Below are 18,782 nucleotides of genomic sequence, written 5' to 3'. Positions count from 1 at the left end.
GATGCAAAATTTCCAACCTAAAGTCCATTTTTATGTTTGAAACTATTGGTCAGATTTAGCTTCAGTCTCAAAAGGGTCCATGACTAAGAGATTCATCCCTTACTTAGTATTCGTACTTAGAGAGGAGGTCACGTGTAAGACGCACTCCAATCTCAAGTCAGGAACAAGATCAGAGAACAATGCAATGGTTGGGTAGGCATGCTTATGACTAAGATCCAACACTATCTCTCACGAAACGTTTTGGAAGGACAAAGCTCAAACCTCCTGGGGGTGACCTTATACATAGAACATATGCTAATGAGGCAAGGTAGATTTATTCCGTATGGTGGCTGAACAATAGTCATGCATATGAAAAATTGTATATTATTCAAAGGCATAAAAGGAAAATAAATCGTATTTTTCAAGTTTCACTCACTCATCTAAAAAAAATAATTTTTTAAAAATCCTCACCAGTTGAGTCCCCAAATTCTAGGTTGTTTTTATTTTGCCTACGCGGAATGAGCGTATATTAGAAGATTATCTTTTTTTTTGGAAAGAGAAATTTCATTACTTGAAGGTCAAACGACATCTACAATAGATATTAAAGAAAAACAAGATACAATTAAACAATTTTATAAAATGTGATTTTTATAAGGTAGTTTTTGAAAAACTTCCAATCATGTGATCTATTACATGATAGAGCAATCCTAATAACCCTAACTTTCCAAATCCTAATAAAAACAAAAGATGATATACATTGCCAAATATCACTCTAAATAAAATTGGAGCTAAAAAGTAGTACTTATTCCATTTGATATAAGGTAATCTGTCATTACCAAACATCTACAAGTTCACATAATCCAAAACAAGAAGGTTCATACAACAAACACGACTTCCTACTAGCCCGCAAAGCATGGATAACAACAACAATAAATGCCAATCACTAAACCTCAACTGGCGCAAAGCCCTTGTCAATAGAAGCTATAACAGCATCAATCACAAGATGTGTTTTCCTACTAAGAGTAGACCACTTCTTCTCTGGTTGCAAGCCATGTCGTTTTATACCATCAACCAAAGCTGAAAACTCCTTGATCATAAGAGCTTGCTGAGGAAGATCCGTAGTAACAATGTGCTCACTTGGTTTTTTGTTCCATTCCAAGGCCATGTCAGTAAACCAACCTTCAGAGACTGTTGAAAACGAGGCCTCCGCTTCTTTATACGGAATAATGAAATCATTGATGTGCAAGGTGCCTTTCGTGCCAATAGCTGTTATATCCATGGTTAAGTTGGAGAGGAACGAGCAATTGAAGGTAGCTACTTTGCCATCTTCCCATTGCAAAGATGCATCACAAGATAATATCACCCGAGCACCATTTTCAGTAATCCTTAGAGCAGTCACAGTCTTGGGCAGTTCGTAATTTGCAGCCCAAAGAATAGCTCTAATGCAGTACCAACCAGCATCACCTAGAGCACCAAGGGCGTCAAGGTCAGGTTTCACCCGGATGTCATTTTGAAGGAAGTCCTCATCGGCAGCAAAGGTGAAGCACGATTGTACCTGTAAGGAGTTGGACCAATGAAACACCCAGAATTTGAGACATGCTATCAAACACTTCCAAATTCAGAACAATAACAATAAGTTATATTCAACAGAAATAAGTTTGTTCCAGAAGATAAGAGAAAATTGATAAGTATAATTCTGTAAAAAATAGGTTCAATTCACTCAATCCTCTCTTCAAAAAAGAAATTCACCAACCTTGAGCGAAATGTACTTTTAACGATTTAGCTAGCTAGCACTCTTTCAGAACCTTCAAATCCCCATTCTTTTTGACAAGTGAGATGAATGTAGAAAACATTAAAGCACAAAAGAGAAACATAAGCCTTGGGCCCTCAAAACCTATACCATGTAATGTAATTTTATGCTCATTCCTCATTTTCTGTTCATTGAGAGCTCTACAAATGAAATATGAGCAAAAAATTTATCCTTGGGTGTACAGTACACCAAGGTGGCATTGGGCTCTTGAGCACTTAACATTCATAATTCAATTTCAAAGTAGACTTCGTCTCTAGACAGAGTTGGTTCCAAGATTGAATGCGACGCCAAAGTGTATTATTTTCTGGCACCCAGCAAGAAAGAGAAAATCTGCCCAGATACGCCACATATAACATGCAACTGACATCTTGCCATACTTATGGTGACCATAGTTTTTGCAATTCCACAAAACAAATGCACTTGCCAAAAAGATCCAACCAAGAGCAAAATTAGATAGCCCAGGAAGAAAGGACATTTAAACTCAAATATCAGATGCTAAATATGCCATAATAAGCCATCAAGAACTTCACAGCAAGCAATCTGTAACAGCTATGCAAGATCAGGATTCACTAAATCTGAAAATATCACACTAAAATCAGTTTACACCATAAGGTTAACTCAGTAAATGAATTCAGAATTAAGAAAAACTATACTGAAAATTGTCGATCAGGGTGTAAAGCATCTCACCAACTCTCACAAATTTTTTTAACCAGACTCTGAACTCAATATCAAACCTCAACTCTGTCTATATGTTCCACCTTAATGACTTTGAATAGTCAAATAATAATTCTACAATATCCAAAACAAGGAAGTCATGATAAACACGGACTACTAGTTCCTAATTGCTAGACACATCAGCATTCAACTTATAAAAATCTGAAAGCAGCCCTCAACAACAGCATACAGTAGAGCTATTGAACATATCTAACCAATCAACACAGGACTAATTTGAGGAATTCCCCTTAGCCCCCTCAAGTGAGCTCACTTCATCTCACCTTGAAAAAAAAAAATCTAAATAAACCGAAAAGATAAGTAAAATTATAAATTGTTGCTTCTATCCTTATGTTCCTTCACATAAGACGAACTCCATTAATATTCTCATCAAGTCATGCCTACTTTATTTATTTTGCAACTCCGGCATTAAAGTCCAGCTACTTGATAAATGATAGTTATGACTTAAGCAAACCTTAGAGCATGTGAAGCCGAAAATTGGTGCTAGAAGAACTCAAACAAGGGACTAAGTTGCTGAGCCACAAAGTTTGCTGCATTCCCAGAATCCCAGGTGCTTTGGACTCAAAGTCCGACAATGCTAGTTGCATGCTTACCACAAGTGACCCATGAGCTGCCCAAGACCCTCTTCCTAGTATGCAAAACACCACTAAAATAAGAAGAAAAAAACTAAGCTAAATAAACCCTTCTCAATACAGCAAAAGCAACACAAATGAATCCATCAGTTCCAACCTCAGGAATGAGCTAAAATCTTGCCAAGAAAACCAAAAAACAGTATTAAGAGCTAGCACCAAAAATATTATAAAGCTTTATAAAGCTTTGTGATGCAACAAAAGTTTCCCAGCTTCATGAATATCTATATATCTCAATATATGCTGTCTTATTCCAAAAAAAGCTACTTCACCAAAGGGTAAAGTTATATAAATATATACAAGAATAATACCCAGAACGAACTTCACTCTAAAACCACAACCAGCATATCGCTCACTAATCAAGTTCGAGAAAGATATTGAATACTCCCACAAACAAGCAAGCTAGAAAATCCCTCAAAAGGATAGTAACACAAGGTGAAGATTACATCATCGGTTCTAGCAAGGGAACTGAAAAGTAAAGTAGATGGTTACTAGTTATACCAGGATGACACTTGCACTAGTTCACTACTAGTTAAAAATATGTTTCTCAGATGTAGCGGTACCTCCTCAAAACGAAATTATATTCATTAAAAGAGCAATAATCATCCTTCTCCATTACACAAGACAGACAAGCTCCAAAACTTTACACTACTAGAACAAGAACTAAAACACTAAATAGTCCGGAAACTCCCCTAAAGGCTCATGATATTCACTCAAACATGACGTGATAACCAACATACATCCAAAACCATAATCTCTAATGGTGTATGTCTTCCCTTATGTAAACTTATAACACCTAATTAGATTTGATCACCCCGACACTACCTTATCCTTACACCTCCTCAACATAATATGACAATAGGCCCTCAATGGACCTAATCGGCCCTGAAACTACTTTTTTTTAAGGTGAAGAGAATGTATCATAATGTAAGATATCAAAACTATGCGTTCGATGAATATCCTCGAAAAGCTACAATAATCAGAATCCTGAATAGGTGGTAGGCTTTGATCATCAACATTTTGAGCTTTGCTCAATAGGGTGCCCAAAAAGAAACCAGCATAAAGATTGATTTGTAAGTATGCTAAGTAAGGTCCTTTAAGGGCTTAATACTTAATAAGATGTTTGTGTTATACAATAAGTAATGATAACTAGTTCATAGGTATCAAGTATCAACAGGAAGTCGATGTCGTTAACGAATAACCATTAACCTTAACCTGGAGCCCTCAACACTAAAATGATGTGAAACTACGATGTTGGATAGAAGCCTAAAGATGGAAAAGAACTTTTAAGATCAGAATGATTGACGAGATACTTTTATACTTGGCTTTAATAATAGTAATGGATGAAATCGGCCAAAAGAGTTGATTAGACCAGCCAAATATTATGACGGGTTGTTTTTGTACTTGTAATAGATATGAGGTTGTAAGGTAATATGTCAAAACAGTAAAGCATAGAACAAGAGAGATTGAAAAAGATAGCTTTTCATAAATGTAAAAAAGATGATTACAACCTAAATTCATCTAAGTACAAAAGGAGGAAAATTACAAATGGCTCACGGCCAAGATACAACAAAGGAACTAAGCGGCAGGAGGGTCATTGTCCTCTTCATCCTGGGCCTCAGCATCGTCCTCCCCCTCTTCATCTTCAGAAGATTCTTAAAAAACGGGAGGGTCGGCTCCGGATATAGTCGCCTTATGCAAAGCCTCCTGGAATGCCAGCCGACGAGCATATCTGGGGATATCCTCTTCTTCGGCCATCATGCCAAAAGCTTGCACTGCCCATTCCTTTGAGGTATCTATGACGTGTTCATAGCCTCTTTGGCGCCAGCAATGGTCTCGGCCACCTCAGTACGAAGGGCTTGGTTCTTGACCTTAAGGACGAGGTTCTCCTTGAAAAAATCAGCAGCCATCGTCATGACTGAGTTCCTCTCGTCCGTCAGGACACGTTCCAATGAAGCCCGTTCGTCCAGCATCTCCGTCAACCGAAGAAGGTAGACTTTGATCTGAGACTCTAGCTCGGCAGACCGTTTTTCCAACGCAACCTTGGTCTGCTGATGCAGCACCTCTTGCTGGGCCATAGCAAACTGGGCATGATCAGCAGCCGGCGTCACATCGTGGACGAGCTTCTTATTCTCTTTTCTGAGCTCCTTTGCCCAGTCCTCTGTTATCATGCTGCGAGCAAAAAGCTGAACACATGAAAGGATAAGGCATGTCAGGACGGATGAAAAAAGAAAATAAATGTCAAGTATAAAACATAAGCGTCTAGAAAAAGAAAGACGTACCTCGGCAGCAAGCTGAGACATGTAACCTACATGCCCAGACGATGCTCCCCTTAACCCCTTACTATAAGGTTCGGGAAAGCACTTAAACAGCTCCGTCTTGAGCTTCTCACGATCGGACGAAGACATCTTTCCAAAAGCTGGAGAAGATTCATCGTCAGAGAGGCTAGGGGAGCCGTCAACAGCTGGACCTTCCCTTTATCTGAAAGGTTAGACTCGTCAGTACACCTGATGGGAATAACCACGGTCTGTTTGTTGGACGGACTCATCGGACGCCCGCCAACCCGTAGTGTTCTAACTACGTTGGAATAGTAAGACTCACCAGAGGAACGGGAAGCCGTCCTATACGCAGCCGGCATCTGGCCTACGAGTTGGGCCACAGGCCCAGAAAAGGCGGACCCGTCCACAGCCGTGTCCGGCTGAGAAGATTGTCCAGCATCCTCCAATATGACAACCTCGTCAGGTTGTGAAGGTGTGGGCTGCTCGGCCGGACCGTATAGGCCACGAGGGCCCGGGAGTCAGCTTCAGCCGGCTCTTCTTTGGCCTCCTCCTTGGCCGGCAGCTCGATGACGACCTTGGGAACCGGCCGTGTGGTCTTCCTCTTCTTAGCAGTAAAGCCCTTGGCCTTTTTTGAGGGAGGAGCCTCACTGGTGCCGGCCGGCCGTTTCTTTGCTGCGGCTTTCTCGGCCAAAGCTTTAGAGGTTGGGGCATTTTTCTGAAAAAGGAAAAGATTAGAATGCATGTCAAGATATCGACCAGGACGAATTGCTCCTCAAATAAGCAACTCGTCCAACGCTATTCTAGACGGACTGCCCCTCGAAGAGGCAAACCGTCAAGGTGTCAACCAGGACGAATTACTCCTCAAATGAGTAACTCGTCCAAAGCTATTCTAGACGGACTGCCCCTCGAAGAGGCAAACCGTCAAGATATCAACCAGGACGGGTTGCTATTCAGATGAGTAACTCGTCCTATGCTACTCCAGACGGACTGTCCCCTAAGAGGCAAGCCGTCAAGAAATCAATCTAGACGAGTTGCTTCTTGAGAAGTTAGCTCGTCCTGTGTTTCTCTGGACGAATTGCCCCATGGGTAGACAAGTCGTCCAGGCACCATCTTGACGGGTTACCCTCCAAAGTAGCAGACCGGCCAGCTCAAAAAAAAAAAAAAAAAAAAAAAAATGTATACATATACAATAGCTTACCAGAGTGTCGGCCCTCTTTTCGGCACCTGACTTACTGTACTCCTTCCATAGAGTATCCGCAAATCTGGACGAGCTCATGTCTCCAATCCAAGACTTCCTTAGTTTGCTCCTGGCTGAATCTGCAAAAGGGAATAAAACAAGTGTTGGATGAATGATAAGCAAGTCTAGAAATTTTTACTTGGAAGATTCTTAGTTGATATACCTCTGTCCTCGTCCTGCCGTAAGCCGGCAGCGACTAGGAAGTTGTCATGATAAAACATTTCCTTAAAAGGAATCCAATTGGACGGACCCTTGAAAGAAACATCTTCCATAGTATACTCCGAAACCCGGAAGTACTCCACCATCTCTTCGGCAGAGTTACTCTCCAGTTCCAGGTATGAGGCCATCCGTCCAGTATTTGTGGTTGTCCGGCTAAAAACCGAAGACGGTTTGCCACCGCTTTATTGGGCGCCTGGACGAAGAGGAACTCGCCCTTCCATGAGTGCATCTTGGAAGTCTTATCCAAGACGTCAAGAATCCTTGACGGTTGCACACGCTCAGCCAGCTTCCTTCAATGGTCCTAGGGACCTTGGCAACGTAGTGAATATGGATGAAAGCGGCAGAGAAGGGTCCTTTCCCTTTAAGTTGCAGACGGCCAGAAAGGTAAGGATGTTTTGCCAAGAGTTAGGGGCAAGCTGATTATGTCCTATGCCGTAATACTGAAGAAGTTGGCTGATGAAAGGGTGAAGGGGAAAGCGCAGGCCGGCATCTAATGCCAGCCGATAAACTGCAAAAGGCCGGGAGGAGCACTGAAAATAGTGTCCTCTCGGCCGGGAAGGACAAAGTGGTAGCCAGGCATGGGCATAACCACTGAAAAAGGTCTAAGGTCCGAGCCTAATCGTCCCAGCCATGTGTTATCGGCCAGGATGAACCTAGGGTCAGAAAGGGGACCTAGCCGCCGTCTTATTTCAGGCGAAGTGGTTGATGGCTCCTCTGAGCCACTAGCAGGGTCAGAAGAGCTAGCCGTCCTCGGCTCATCTGAGATCGTCCTATGCATGGACGGGCTGACCTCTGGGGAGCCCCTGATTTCCGGTTCCTCCTCGGCATGTTCAGGAGAAGGAGTTGGTAGGCAGGACGAGCGCTTTGGGTCTCTCGTTCTCCTTCGGCCGGAATTCGCCCAGTGGATTCCTCCCTTTCAGAGCTAGAGGCCGGCATGGTTACCCCTCTTCTGATGCGAGCCGTTTGCTTGACGCGCGCCAGATTACCCTGCACAGGTAAAGACTGGGTCGTCTGACTTTGCCGTCCATGGCTAAAGATAAAGAATGCATGCCCCAAGATAGGACCAACTCTAGAAGATGCAGGAAGTTAGGCCCTCTGTTCTAGGGTTAGCACCAACCCTTGAGCGGCCGAATTGTTCGAGGAAGAGGACGAATCCATTTTCTTAAAATATGTGTGCAATCAAGGAAAAGAGTTGAGAATATACCTGTAGAAGAAAGTTCGGACGAATGTTGAAGATGACTTGAAATCTCGGACGAGCAAAACAACAATTGCAAGAGCTTGGACGGGAATTGTTCTTCTCTCTAAAAAGTTCAGTAAAAATTTGCAGAGTCTCTCTCTAGAAAATTTCTCAGCAATGTTAAAATGATTCTAGGAGCGACTAAGGCACATATTTATAGAGGGGTGAAAATGACCCCTCATCCGGTAAAAGTAACCGTTGTTCATAGGAGTTGACCTGTGGAGACCGGCAAAATGGCGCCTCTTTTTTGAAAAAGAGAAGAGCAGTTCCAGGTCGGTTAAAAGAGGAAGATTAACCGTCTTGGCGCCCAAAAGATAATAACTCCCTCTTTTAAGGGGCAAATGTTGTAGCCTAAAAAATCAACGGCTCTGGTACTGACACGTGGCCTCATCTGAGCCTACATGTGGCATATATGCAGGGGAATAAAAGTACAAAAGGGCCTGAAGGTGACAGGCCTAAAAGTACGTTTCTCTGAAAGCGTACTAAAAAGACCTTCTTCTGGCCCAAAAATTGTACTTAGGCCCAGTAAGTATGATTTACACCTTTATATGAAAGTGAGGTGTACTGACCAATTAACAGCTGCCACGTGTCTCAAAACTTTGATTAGCCAATCAGATGCTCCCAAATTAGGGTGACATCAAGGCACAGCAGTCATTTCAAACAGTATAAATAGTCCTTGATTTCAGGGTAAAAGGTACGTTTTTCAGGGTATAGTACTGTTACTCTGTCATATATTCTTCTCTCTCTCTCTACTTTCTCTCTCTAAAAGTTCCTTTACATCCCTGACATCTGACTTAAGCTTCGGAGGGGGAAATACCACCCAAACCTCCAGGGTGGGTCCCTTTTGTGCAGGTTGCCGGTCAGGAGTTTGCTTCGGGATTTGAATCAATCATTGTTGCACAAGTCTCCAATTTCAAGAACTCATCTTTGGGAGTGTGATATACGTTTGCTAGTTTTATAGAGCATAAGAGTTGGTAACATGAATACCAACATAATTTCAAAGAAAATAGAAAAGGGAGATTGAGAAGAACCAAGAAGCAAATTTTTTGGGAGAAAATTATGAAAAAGTTGGAATTAGGGGGAGTAAACCAGTAAAGTTTGGAGGTATATTTTTCTAAAATTAAAATTAAGGGGAATGTTGGAGATATTTTTAGAAAAATCTAGAGCATTTATGGAAGAAGTTAAATATTGGAGAAGAGAAACTAATTAAATGTTCTTCAAGTTTGAAGAAAAGTATAGAATTTTTTAGATTATTACTATTGGAGCAAATCAATGGAATATTCCAGAAGTTTGGAGAAAAACCCAAAGAAGGCATGAACCAATATGGAGTAGTATAAATAGAAGTATGGATTTGTTGTAGAATGTGGTGAAATCCAAAGATATGAGCTCCCATCAAATACTCCACATATAAAAATATAGTTTGGGGTGAGACATGAGCTCACCATAAACAGTTATTTTTGTAAGGTGTGGAACAAGTGTCCCACCAAAATATATTGTTGTACATTTTTTCGATGTAATCAATACTTTGCAATTTATCAAATTGTAAAATTTGGGTCCATTACAAATTTCGCGTGCGCTCCCAAAAATCTATCAATCTTTGTATTCCATTGTTGTTATAAATTTTGGCTCACAATAGTGACAAATGTATCTTTGCATCAAGTGATCAAAATACCAGAGATAGTTAGAGCCTAGTTTTTTTCTTTTACTGTTACGTTATCATCTCTTCCTAAATCAATCTCTCTATTAACATCAACAAACCTCAAGCAAAAAGAAGCCTACTTTCAAGGTTTGATAAAAATTCCCGGTCAATTAATTTACTCACTTTTCATTTCTCCTTTTGTTATTTTTGCTTAGTTAATGATGTTGAAGATATTAGATGAAAAATGATGAATGTCTCGTTGGTATTTATTAAAGTTGATGATCTTAGATGCAAAATGATGAATGTTCTGGAAGATATATATCCTCTTACTACTTTAAAAATTTTTTTTTATATAATTTGAAATCATGAATCACACTCTCCAAAGATATATTATTAGTCAAAACTATTTAGCTTCTTGATCTTATTTGTTTCATATTAATATGATTTATTATTTATTAGTCAAACTGGCTACTAAGCAAAAGAGTTTTTGGACCAACGAAGTTATTGAAGCATTTTTGGACTTACTTAAGGAGCACTAAAATGAAGGGCTGGCAAGTATCCTTGCGAATTGATTCTATCACGCTTGAATGCAAAAACTTCAAGCAACTTTGATAAGAAACAAGCTATATATAAACTTTTATTGTTAAATTAGAGGCAAATTCAAAGCATGGGACGAGTTGAAAAAGTGCACTGGACTTGGTTGGGGTGAAGTTACCGGTTGCCGTGTGATTGACACACGCGATGAGAAATGTAAAGCGTTTGTGCTGGTATATAATTAGCGGCTTGTACTAATTTTGTTTACATATATAATGTTACGATTTAAAATGGATTTTTTGTTGGCAACAAACTTGCCTCATTTGTGAAGAGACCACTCATTTTTCTTTTAAAGTGTTATGATGTCTTTGGTGGCACTATGGCATGTGGCAACAAGTCGTGGGCTCCTGGTGCAATAGGACCAAGTCTTTTTGAAAAAAAAAAACCTGTAATGGATGTTGATGATGACTTAGAGGAAGGTACCAGGGATTCTGATGAGGGCACTGAAAATGATAATGTAGAGGATAATTTTAGGTCGGGTAACGAAAGTAGGTCCCCATCTAAGACCACTTCTTCTAAAATACGTAAAAGTTTAGATGCCGGAGTCACATCCAATAAGAAATGTATGAAGGACATTGATGCATGTATGGACATTTTAAGGAGCAATATCAAGCTAGGTACTGCAGAATCTCAACCACCTCCATCAATGTATGGGAGGATGATTTCCATTTTGGAATTTGGAAGAAATGCCAGGAGTTAGTATGCATGGGAAGTATCTTAAATTTTTTGCGTGATCAAGATTATGGTGAAATTTTTTATCCCTTCCTGATAACGAGTTTAGACTACTATTTCTTAAGAAGAAAAATTCTTTTCCGAATGAGTGTTATAGGCCAATCATTGAGGATGACAACATGTATGGGTTCTAGACTCATTAATTAATTAGTGGACTATGCCTTTGTTTAGCAAGTTGAAATTTATGTTAAGTTAGGTTATTAGAGATTTTCTCATGCGATTTTCTCATTAATCTTGAACTCTTTACATTTTAATTGTTGTCCATGTCATGTTCAGGTTTTGTTATTTTGTGATTTCTATCAAGTATGACAAATGATAGCCTATAATGTTGATAAGAAATTATGACATTAATGTTGTTATGTAGAATGGACGAAACGTTGGGTCAAAACTGCTTGATATTCATAGCATTGCACAAGTTAAAGAGGCTACTTAATCAAATAGAAAGAAGACCACTTCCTCTAGGGGGAGAACCTGGTAGTTAATGGATACAAATGGTGCTAACTGGTCATCCAAATTTGTGCAAAGAACAATTAAGGGTTTATAAAGATATTTTTATTAACCTTGTCAATGTGCTTAAGGAAAAAGAACTACTATCAAATGGTCGTTTTATACACGTGGAAGAACAACTTGGCATATGTTCATTTATGATGGCTAAAGTCGATTCATATCGTGATGCGGTTGAGAGATTTCAACATTCAATATCAACTATTTCTATATATTTCAGAGTTGTGTTCGTTTTATTGTCAACTTATATTATTGGACCATTATCAAAGTTTCAATGAAACACCACCAGAGATAGAAAACAACACTCTATATTGGCCATATTTTAAGGTAAACATTTATTTTACAAATGAATATCATAGCATGTAGAAGTGGGTACTATTTCATAATTTGCGTAACTTGGATGGGCTAACATAATTTTTTATATTTAGGATTCTATTGGTGCTTTGGATGGCACTCGCAGTTGTTTTGGAGATAATGAAGGTATACCATATAGAGGACGTACAAGAAACAAAACATGGAATGTTCGTTCGTTTGACATGTTATTTACATATATTTACATTGCGTTTGAGGGAAGTGCACATGATGTTATAATTTAGAGGCATTGTTTAGGTGATGTTACCTGAGATTCCCCCATCCACCTTCAGGTATAACATTGTGATTAGAACAATTGGTACTTCAATAAAAGATGAACATCATATATTAATATTTTTCACCTTGTCATAACCAGGAAAATACTTCTTAATTGACTCAGGATTCCCAAATAGTCTTGGATATCTAAGTCTACATCTAGGTAAAGATCTAAGATATCATATGCCAAATTTGAAAGAGGTCCACCGGAGGTAAGTTCGAGAACTTTAATTATCGACGTTCTTCATTACGCACCACAATTGAAAGATGTTTTGGCGCATTGAAGAAACGATGGAAGATTTTAAAAATGATGCCGCAGATGGAGGACACATATCATTTGCGGCTACCATTGTTGCGACATGTACTCTTCATAATTTTATTCGTTTACATGATTTGAACATTCTAATCTCGCTAGAGGTTGAACAAATGGAACCAAGAGTTGGTTATAATATGTATGTGAAATCGCGAAAAGAATCTATGAATAAAGTTCGGAAAAAAATTACAAATGAGATATGGTAATCACTTGGTCACGACGCGGAGGATGAAGAAATTGATGAAGAGGATGAAGAGGACGAAGAAACAAACTTTGACGTTAATAACAAAAATTGACGTTGTTATATAATAGGTTTATTGATGAAAATTATGATATGTAAACGCAGATTAATGCTAGTATTTATTATCTATGTGGTTTGATTGAAACAAAAATACCTCTAGTATTCATACTGAGATAAAGTTACTTTCTAGCTACTACTCAAAAATAGTTTTGTTTTACTCCCTTCGTCCCAAAATATAGTTCTCATTTTCATTTTAGGTGTCCCAAAATATAGTTTCCATTTTCATATTTAGTTCCACATTTTTCCGTAATTTGTCTAGAAAAACGGTATCCCATCACTTATTTTCTTCTTAAAATTTGTTTTTTCCTTTGTTTATTCAACCAAAATGTTACAATTAATGCTCTTTCACCAATTATTCTCCACTTTCTCTCTTAAAATCATCTTTTCCCATACAACATTTATTTAAATAAACAAAAAATCTTTACTATCCCTCTTAGAATCTACTTGCATAAATTACCGTGAAAAAAGGGAAATGAGAACTATATTTTGGGACGGAGGGAGTATAAATCTAAACTTATCAAAATTGAAATGGTGATGAAATATAAGATTGTATGTATATAAAATATCATATTTATATAATTATATCATTTAATAATACCTTATGTTATGATCAGTTTTAAATATAATGCAAATTCATAAAAAGATGCATAAAATAAGTCAATCACGCATATTAAATTTTATAAATTAAATAATATGTATATCACAATTATATATATATATATATATATATATATATATATATATATATTATAATATATATATATATATATATATATATATATATATAATAATTTCCATCAAGTTCTAATAAGATTTTACTCCCTCCGTTCTCTATTAGTTTACCCCTTTCTTTTGCACAGAATTTTAGAAGGAATAGTATTGTGGGGCATACCAAGAGAGAAAAAAGATTATTTATACTTAAAGTTGAATATATGTGTAATGAAAAGTTTGTGGTCTAATTCCAAAAATAACACAAAAAAGAGAGGGGTAAACTAATAAGGGACACCCTTAAAAGGAATAGGGGTAAGCTAATATAGGACGGAGGGAGTATAAGATAAGATAAGATAAGATAAGATTATAAGATAAGATAAGACAAATTAAGTTGAATCAAACAGATCCTAAGAACATCCCCACTCACGGACAAATTAGCCATCACATTGGGTCATCCATAAAGGTAAAAAAAAAAAAAAAACATTGCCTTCCACTCATGAATTTTGCATACTTTAAATTCGGTTATAGAATGACTCAATTCATATTTGGTCATCCTATGATCCAAAGCATGAATCAATTCATGTAAAAGGAGGAAAGTGCTCATATAAAAAGTGAGAAAATTTGGGCATCCAAACTCAAAACGGTGAGTTTTGAAATTCAGAAAAATGGAGAGCCAATCAGGGAAAGGGAGTGACATGCAGGCTGCTACTGAAAAAATAAAATAAAATCTAACGCGTCAGTACTAGGCAGCGCGACCAGCGAACTACGTGCTGACACGTGGATCTGCAATCTAAAGATTATTTTTGTTATTCAGATTTTGTAATCTGAATAACTTTAAAAATACAAATCAAAAACAAAATCAACATCATATTTTTTTGAGATTTATAAATAGTCATTCATTTTGTTATATTTTGACACACTTCTAAAATTAATTATTTTCTCTCTCTACATTATACACACTTAAATATTTATCTTTGAAAGCTTTTATTTTTGAAGAAATTATTATTGAATACAATTGAGGTGAGTAAATGTATTTAATTAGAATTATAATTTATAAATACCCAAAATAATTTTATGTATAATCTTGTATAATATTAAAAATATCAAAAGCTACCATTAATGTATTGATGTAGGAGAGAGAAAATAGGGTAGGTTATAGTAAAAACTAGGATAGAGAAGGATGATGTTCTTTTTTTAGATTATGATGGGATGTATTTGTCAAAATGAGTCGTCATAAAACATGACTAACTTTAATAAGATGAGAGATAAAGTTGATGAGAAATAGGGATGACATGTTTTTTTGGGACATGAGTGGGCATCGTCGAAGAGGCTATATTCTTTGAGAAAGTATTTGCCCATATCCGATATGTGCACACTTTGTACATATCGGATCTTGATATAATTAGATGTAGTTCAGATATGATTTAATAGCTAGCTGATATGATATATGATTTCAACTAACAAGCTCCAAAAAAAAAAAAAAGTTAAAATTTTTTAACATTATTTTTGTCATAAAAATTACATAAATGCCATGATATTCACCCCATATCGAATATAGGCATATCATTGCTCATATTCTTTGTCTTCAAACTTGTGTACAGTGTACCAAACTAGAAAAAAGAGAATCCCTCATAAGTGATTCTGTTCCATAGTTTCTCTTTCTTTTCCTCTCCAAATCACATTTCAGCTGAGTAATCTCCAGGCACGGTTCTTAAAGATGCATTTTCAGCCGTCTTAAAACAATCTTATTCCCCACACTAAGTTCAATAACAAGCACAGATTTCAACAACTTAGCCTCAAAAGACCACTATCCATCTAATCTAATTAAGTTGCTAATTCAAATTTGTCACAATTAAAACTTCACTACTCCACTAATAAATGAACACAAGAAATCAAAACATCACCAAAATTAAATAACCAAAAACAGAAACTCACAGTTTTGAGCTGGCCAAAACGCCGAGAATCAGCCAAAAAATCAGCCATAATCCTTGTCCTTGGATGATGCATCCACATAGTACCATCCATAAACTGCACCCCATTCGAGTCGCAAGCATTTAAAATGACATCCAAATCCTTAACATTTAACGCAACCGGCTTCTCGCAAAGGATATGTTTCTTCTTCTCGGCAGCACGAACCGCCCATTCCACGTGGAGGCTGGTCGGTAATGGAATGTAAACGGCATCGACTTCATGGTCATCGAGAACTTCGTCGTAACTTCCGTAAATTTTTGTGGTGGGGTGGAAATTATTGGCTTTTGCGTAAGCTCGAGCCTTTTCAATGGAGCGACTGCCGATTACGTGGAGAGTGGAGTTAGGAGAGAGAATAATGGCTTGGGAGACTTTGCGGGCGATCTCGGCGCACCCTAAGATTCCGAAGCGGATGGTGTTGGTGTTGGTGCTGATGCGAGATTCAGATGTTGCCATTGATGAATGTGAGACTGTGAGAGTGAGTTAAGGAAAGAGAGATTGGAAGGGGAAATGAAGGGAGATTATAGAACTGTTGAGAAAGCGCGAGAAAGACAATAGTCAACGAGACAACGAGATGTGCTTTATGAGGCCACGACTATCAATGAGTGTGTCAACCAATTCTCCATCGTTGATCTCAAATATAAAATCACAAGTTTATCTATATGTAACTAGCTTTATATGCACGTTATGCAAGTCAAGTCGCATGATGATTACTACTCCTTCTGTTTTTTTTTTTTTTTATCATTCTCACTTTTCTGTGCGCGTTTTCCAGTGCATCTCTTTGAGCTTAAATATCTTCGATTATATATTAGTAAAAATTATAACGATTGAATATTAATAACGTACTAATTGAGACAAATCAAGCAAGACCCACATGACTATGTTTTTTCTTATAAATTGTGAAACAATTAGAAGATTCTCTCTAAATATGAATAGTGCCAAGATTCTAAATGAGAAAGATAAAAAAAACAGAGGGAGTAATTTATTTGGAGTTTGTTATATATGAATAATACATCTATCTATACAAATGCATGGGTTTCTGTTTATAATACTTTTTTTTTTGCAAATTTTTTTTAACATTGTTGATTTTGTGTTGCTGTAAAATGAGATTTTTCAACATCATTTTATTTACATGCCTCTGCTGTTCTTTTTCTATTGCAATAATTACTACTTTGGGTAGTTTTATATATTTGGATCACTCCACCTTTAATAAAAAAAAAACAATTATAATTGACAATATTGTTTTACTTTATGTTTATAAAATTATCATTAATTACTCATCAAATTGCCTCATAAAGTTGCGTTTACTTTATTAAGGATTTATTTATCCCCTACACTTGTTAATTAAAGGGGTACCTCTATGCTAAGCTACACATTTTTTCATTTTCTTAAAAACCATGCCCAAAACCATTGTTGCAGTGGAAAAAGAGCAAATAAAGTATTTGTCATTATACTCTTATTTCTAGATTTTTTTTGTTGCGATATATAAATTTTATATTTTTTAAATATTAAACTAAATATTGTAGCTAAGTCTATTATTAAAAAGTATTTCGATAATTGGTATGACTAACATAGTTAACACAATTTTAACATGAAGAACACCCCAATGATACTTGAAGAAAGTAGAGGGTACTTATTTAATAAATGTATGATAGAAAAATTACAGAAAACATGAGTGTCACCCACAACTTCAACTTTTAATGACACATATACACTAACGTGTATAGAATGGAAGATGGAAAAGTGAAAAAAATATCATAATGACGATATCATAAATATAATTAATTAAATATAAAACTAACCTCTACTAATGATCGAAAATAATGTTTAAGAGAAAAATATACCTCTTACTTCATCCATCATGACCATATCAAGAATTATCAAACTTTCTCCTTTTTTATGATATGTGGCCTCAAATAGTCTAGAAAAGCGAACCTTGATTTTCCAATTAGTTTAGTAGAATATACTCTATGGAGAAGAGAATAAGATCTGACATATATGTGAAAAAACAATTCATGAATAATTATGTAAACAATAAATATTCTATGAATAAAATAATTAGTGAATTGCATAATACCTTTGCAATGTCGTTGACAAACTTTCATTTGATTCATGTAATGCCACCATGGTATGTGCTACGTAGTGTTTTACTCATAAATGTACTGCTATTCCACAACAGGTTCTTCTAATGGAGACTTGTGCAACAATGCCCTGATCAAAAGATCCCAAACTTGAGCTTCGTTCTCGGACATGCAAAAAGGGACCCACCCTGGAGGTGTGGGTGGTGGTTCCTCCTCCGAAACTTAAGTCAGGTATCAGGAGTAATAAAGAAAGTTTTAGAGACAAAAAGGAGAGAGAGAGAATTAGGACAGAGTAACAGTACATTGCCCTGAAAAACGTACCTTTCTCCTAATTTTAAGGATTATTTATAGTGTTTGGAGTGATTGTGGTACCTTGAGGTAACCATAATTTAAGAGGACCAGATTGGTTAAGCAATGGAAACATGACATGTGGCAGACAATGATTGAAGGTACACATCATCCAATCATATGCAGGTGTCCTTTTGGGACTCTAGGCCTATGTACATACTAGGCAAAAAAGATGGGCTAGTACTTCCCTGATTTAAGATTTGTAGTTCAGCTATTTCATTTTTGCCTATTACTTCTATTTGCATGTAAAGGACACATGGACGCTCCATATGAACCCACATGTTCGGCTAAGAGTTGTTGATCTTTAGGCTACATCATTTTCCCCTAAAAGAGGTTTTTTCCCATTTTGGCGCCAAGACGGTTAAAATTTTCTTATATCTTACTTTTTAAAAAGAATGCTAAGGGAGCCATTTATCAGTCTCAATCGGTCAACTGTCAATGATTTTTTAGTACAACGGTCATATTTTACCATAAGAGCAGGTTGTTTTTACCCCCCTATAAATATGATATTTTGTCCTTTCTTAGATCATTTCACACCTTGAGAAAACTCTTTTTAGAGAAAGATTCTGCCTTTTTTCTAAATTTCTAGAGAGAGAGTGCGCTCGTCCAGAGTTTGTTACCTTCACCGATCGTCCAAGTAGCTCGTCGGGTATCCCCTTCTTATTCTTTGCTCTCAATTCTTTACTTTTCTTTTTGAAATTCAAAAAAATGGATTCCTCTTCTTCGTCGAATAATTCCGACCGCCTAAGAGTCTGTCTTAACACTAGAACGGATAGCCTTCCCTCTTCGGCATATTCTAGAGCTGGGCATATTCTGCCCGGTCATGCACTTTATTTTTATAG

At 37.1% G+C, this 18,782-nt stretch overlaps 2 protein-coding genes across 2 annotated transcripts; both read right to left on the bottom strand.

Annotated features, from left to right (window-relative positions):
• Window positions 1-711: 711 nt before the first annotated feature.
• Window positions 712-16,110, bottom strand: LOC130589357 (uncharacterized oxidoreductase At4g09670). Its single transcript, XM_010668922.4, has 2 exons — window positions 15,479-16,110; window positions 712-1,534 (listed from the first exon to the last, which is right to left on the bottom strand). The coding sequence occupies exons 1-2, from the start codon at window positions 15,965-15,967 to the stop codon at window positions 923-925; spliced, it is 1,101 nt and encodes a 366-aa protein (XP_010667224.1). The 5' UTR covers window positions 15,968-16,110; the 3' UTR covers window positions 712-922.
• On the bottom strand, window positions 4,617-7,063 carry LOC104884296 (uncharacterized). Its single transcript, XM_057392956.1, has 4 exons — window positions 6,830-7,063; window positions 6,628-6,746; window positions 5,433-6,144; window positions 4,617-5,336 (listed from the first exon to the last, which is right to left on the bottom strand). The coding sequence occupies exons 1-3, from the start codon at window positions 7,011-7,013 to the stop codon at window positions 5,794-5,796; spliced, it is 654 nt and encodes a 217-aa protein (XP_057248939.1). The 5' UTR covers window positions 7,014-7,063; the 3' UTR covers window positions 4,617-5,336; window positions 5,433-5,793.
• Window positions 16,111-18,782: the final 2,672 nt, after the last annotated feature.

This window comes from Beta vulgaris, chromosome 1, assembly GCF_026745355.1.
Source record: "Beta vulgaris subsp. vulgaris cultivar EL10 chromosome 1, EL10.2, whole genome shotgun sequence".
NCBI lineage: Eukaryota > Viridiplantae > Streptophyta > Magnoliopsida > Caryophyllales > Amaranthaceae > Beta > Beta vulgaris.
Note: the sequence above shows the minus strand (reverse complement) of the source record. Positions and strands in the feature narration are given on the sequence as shown.

Bases quoted from the DNA above. Each gene is read 5' to 3' on its own strand.
- LOC104884296 (XM_057392956.1), bottom strand. From the start codon at position 7,013: ATGGCCTCATACCTGGAACTGGAGAGTAACTCTGCCGAAGAGATGGTG. The intron at 6,747-6,829 runs GTATATCAACTA...TCCCTTTTGCAG, and splicing joins ACGGCAGGACGAGGACAGAG to ATTCAGCCAGGAGCAAACTA. The intron at 6,145-6,627 runs GTAAGCTATTGT...TTCCTTTTTCAG, and splicing joins AAAAGAGGGCCGACACTCTG to AAAAATGCCCCAACCTCTAA.
- LOC130589357 (XM_010668922.4), bottom strand. From the start codon at position 15,967: ATGGCAACATCTGAATCTCGCATCAGCACCAACACCAACACCATCCGC. The intron at 1,535-15,478 runs GTGAGTTTCTGT...AACTCCTTACAG, and splicing joins GTTTTGGCCAGCTCAAAACT to GTACAATCGTGCTTCACCTT.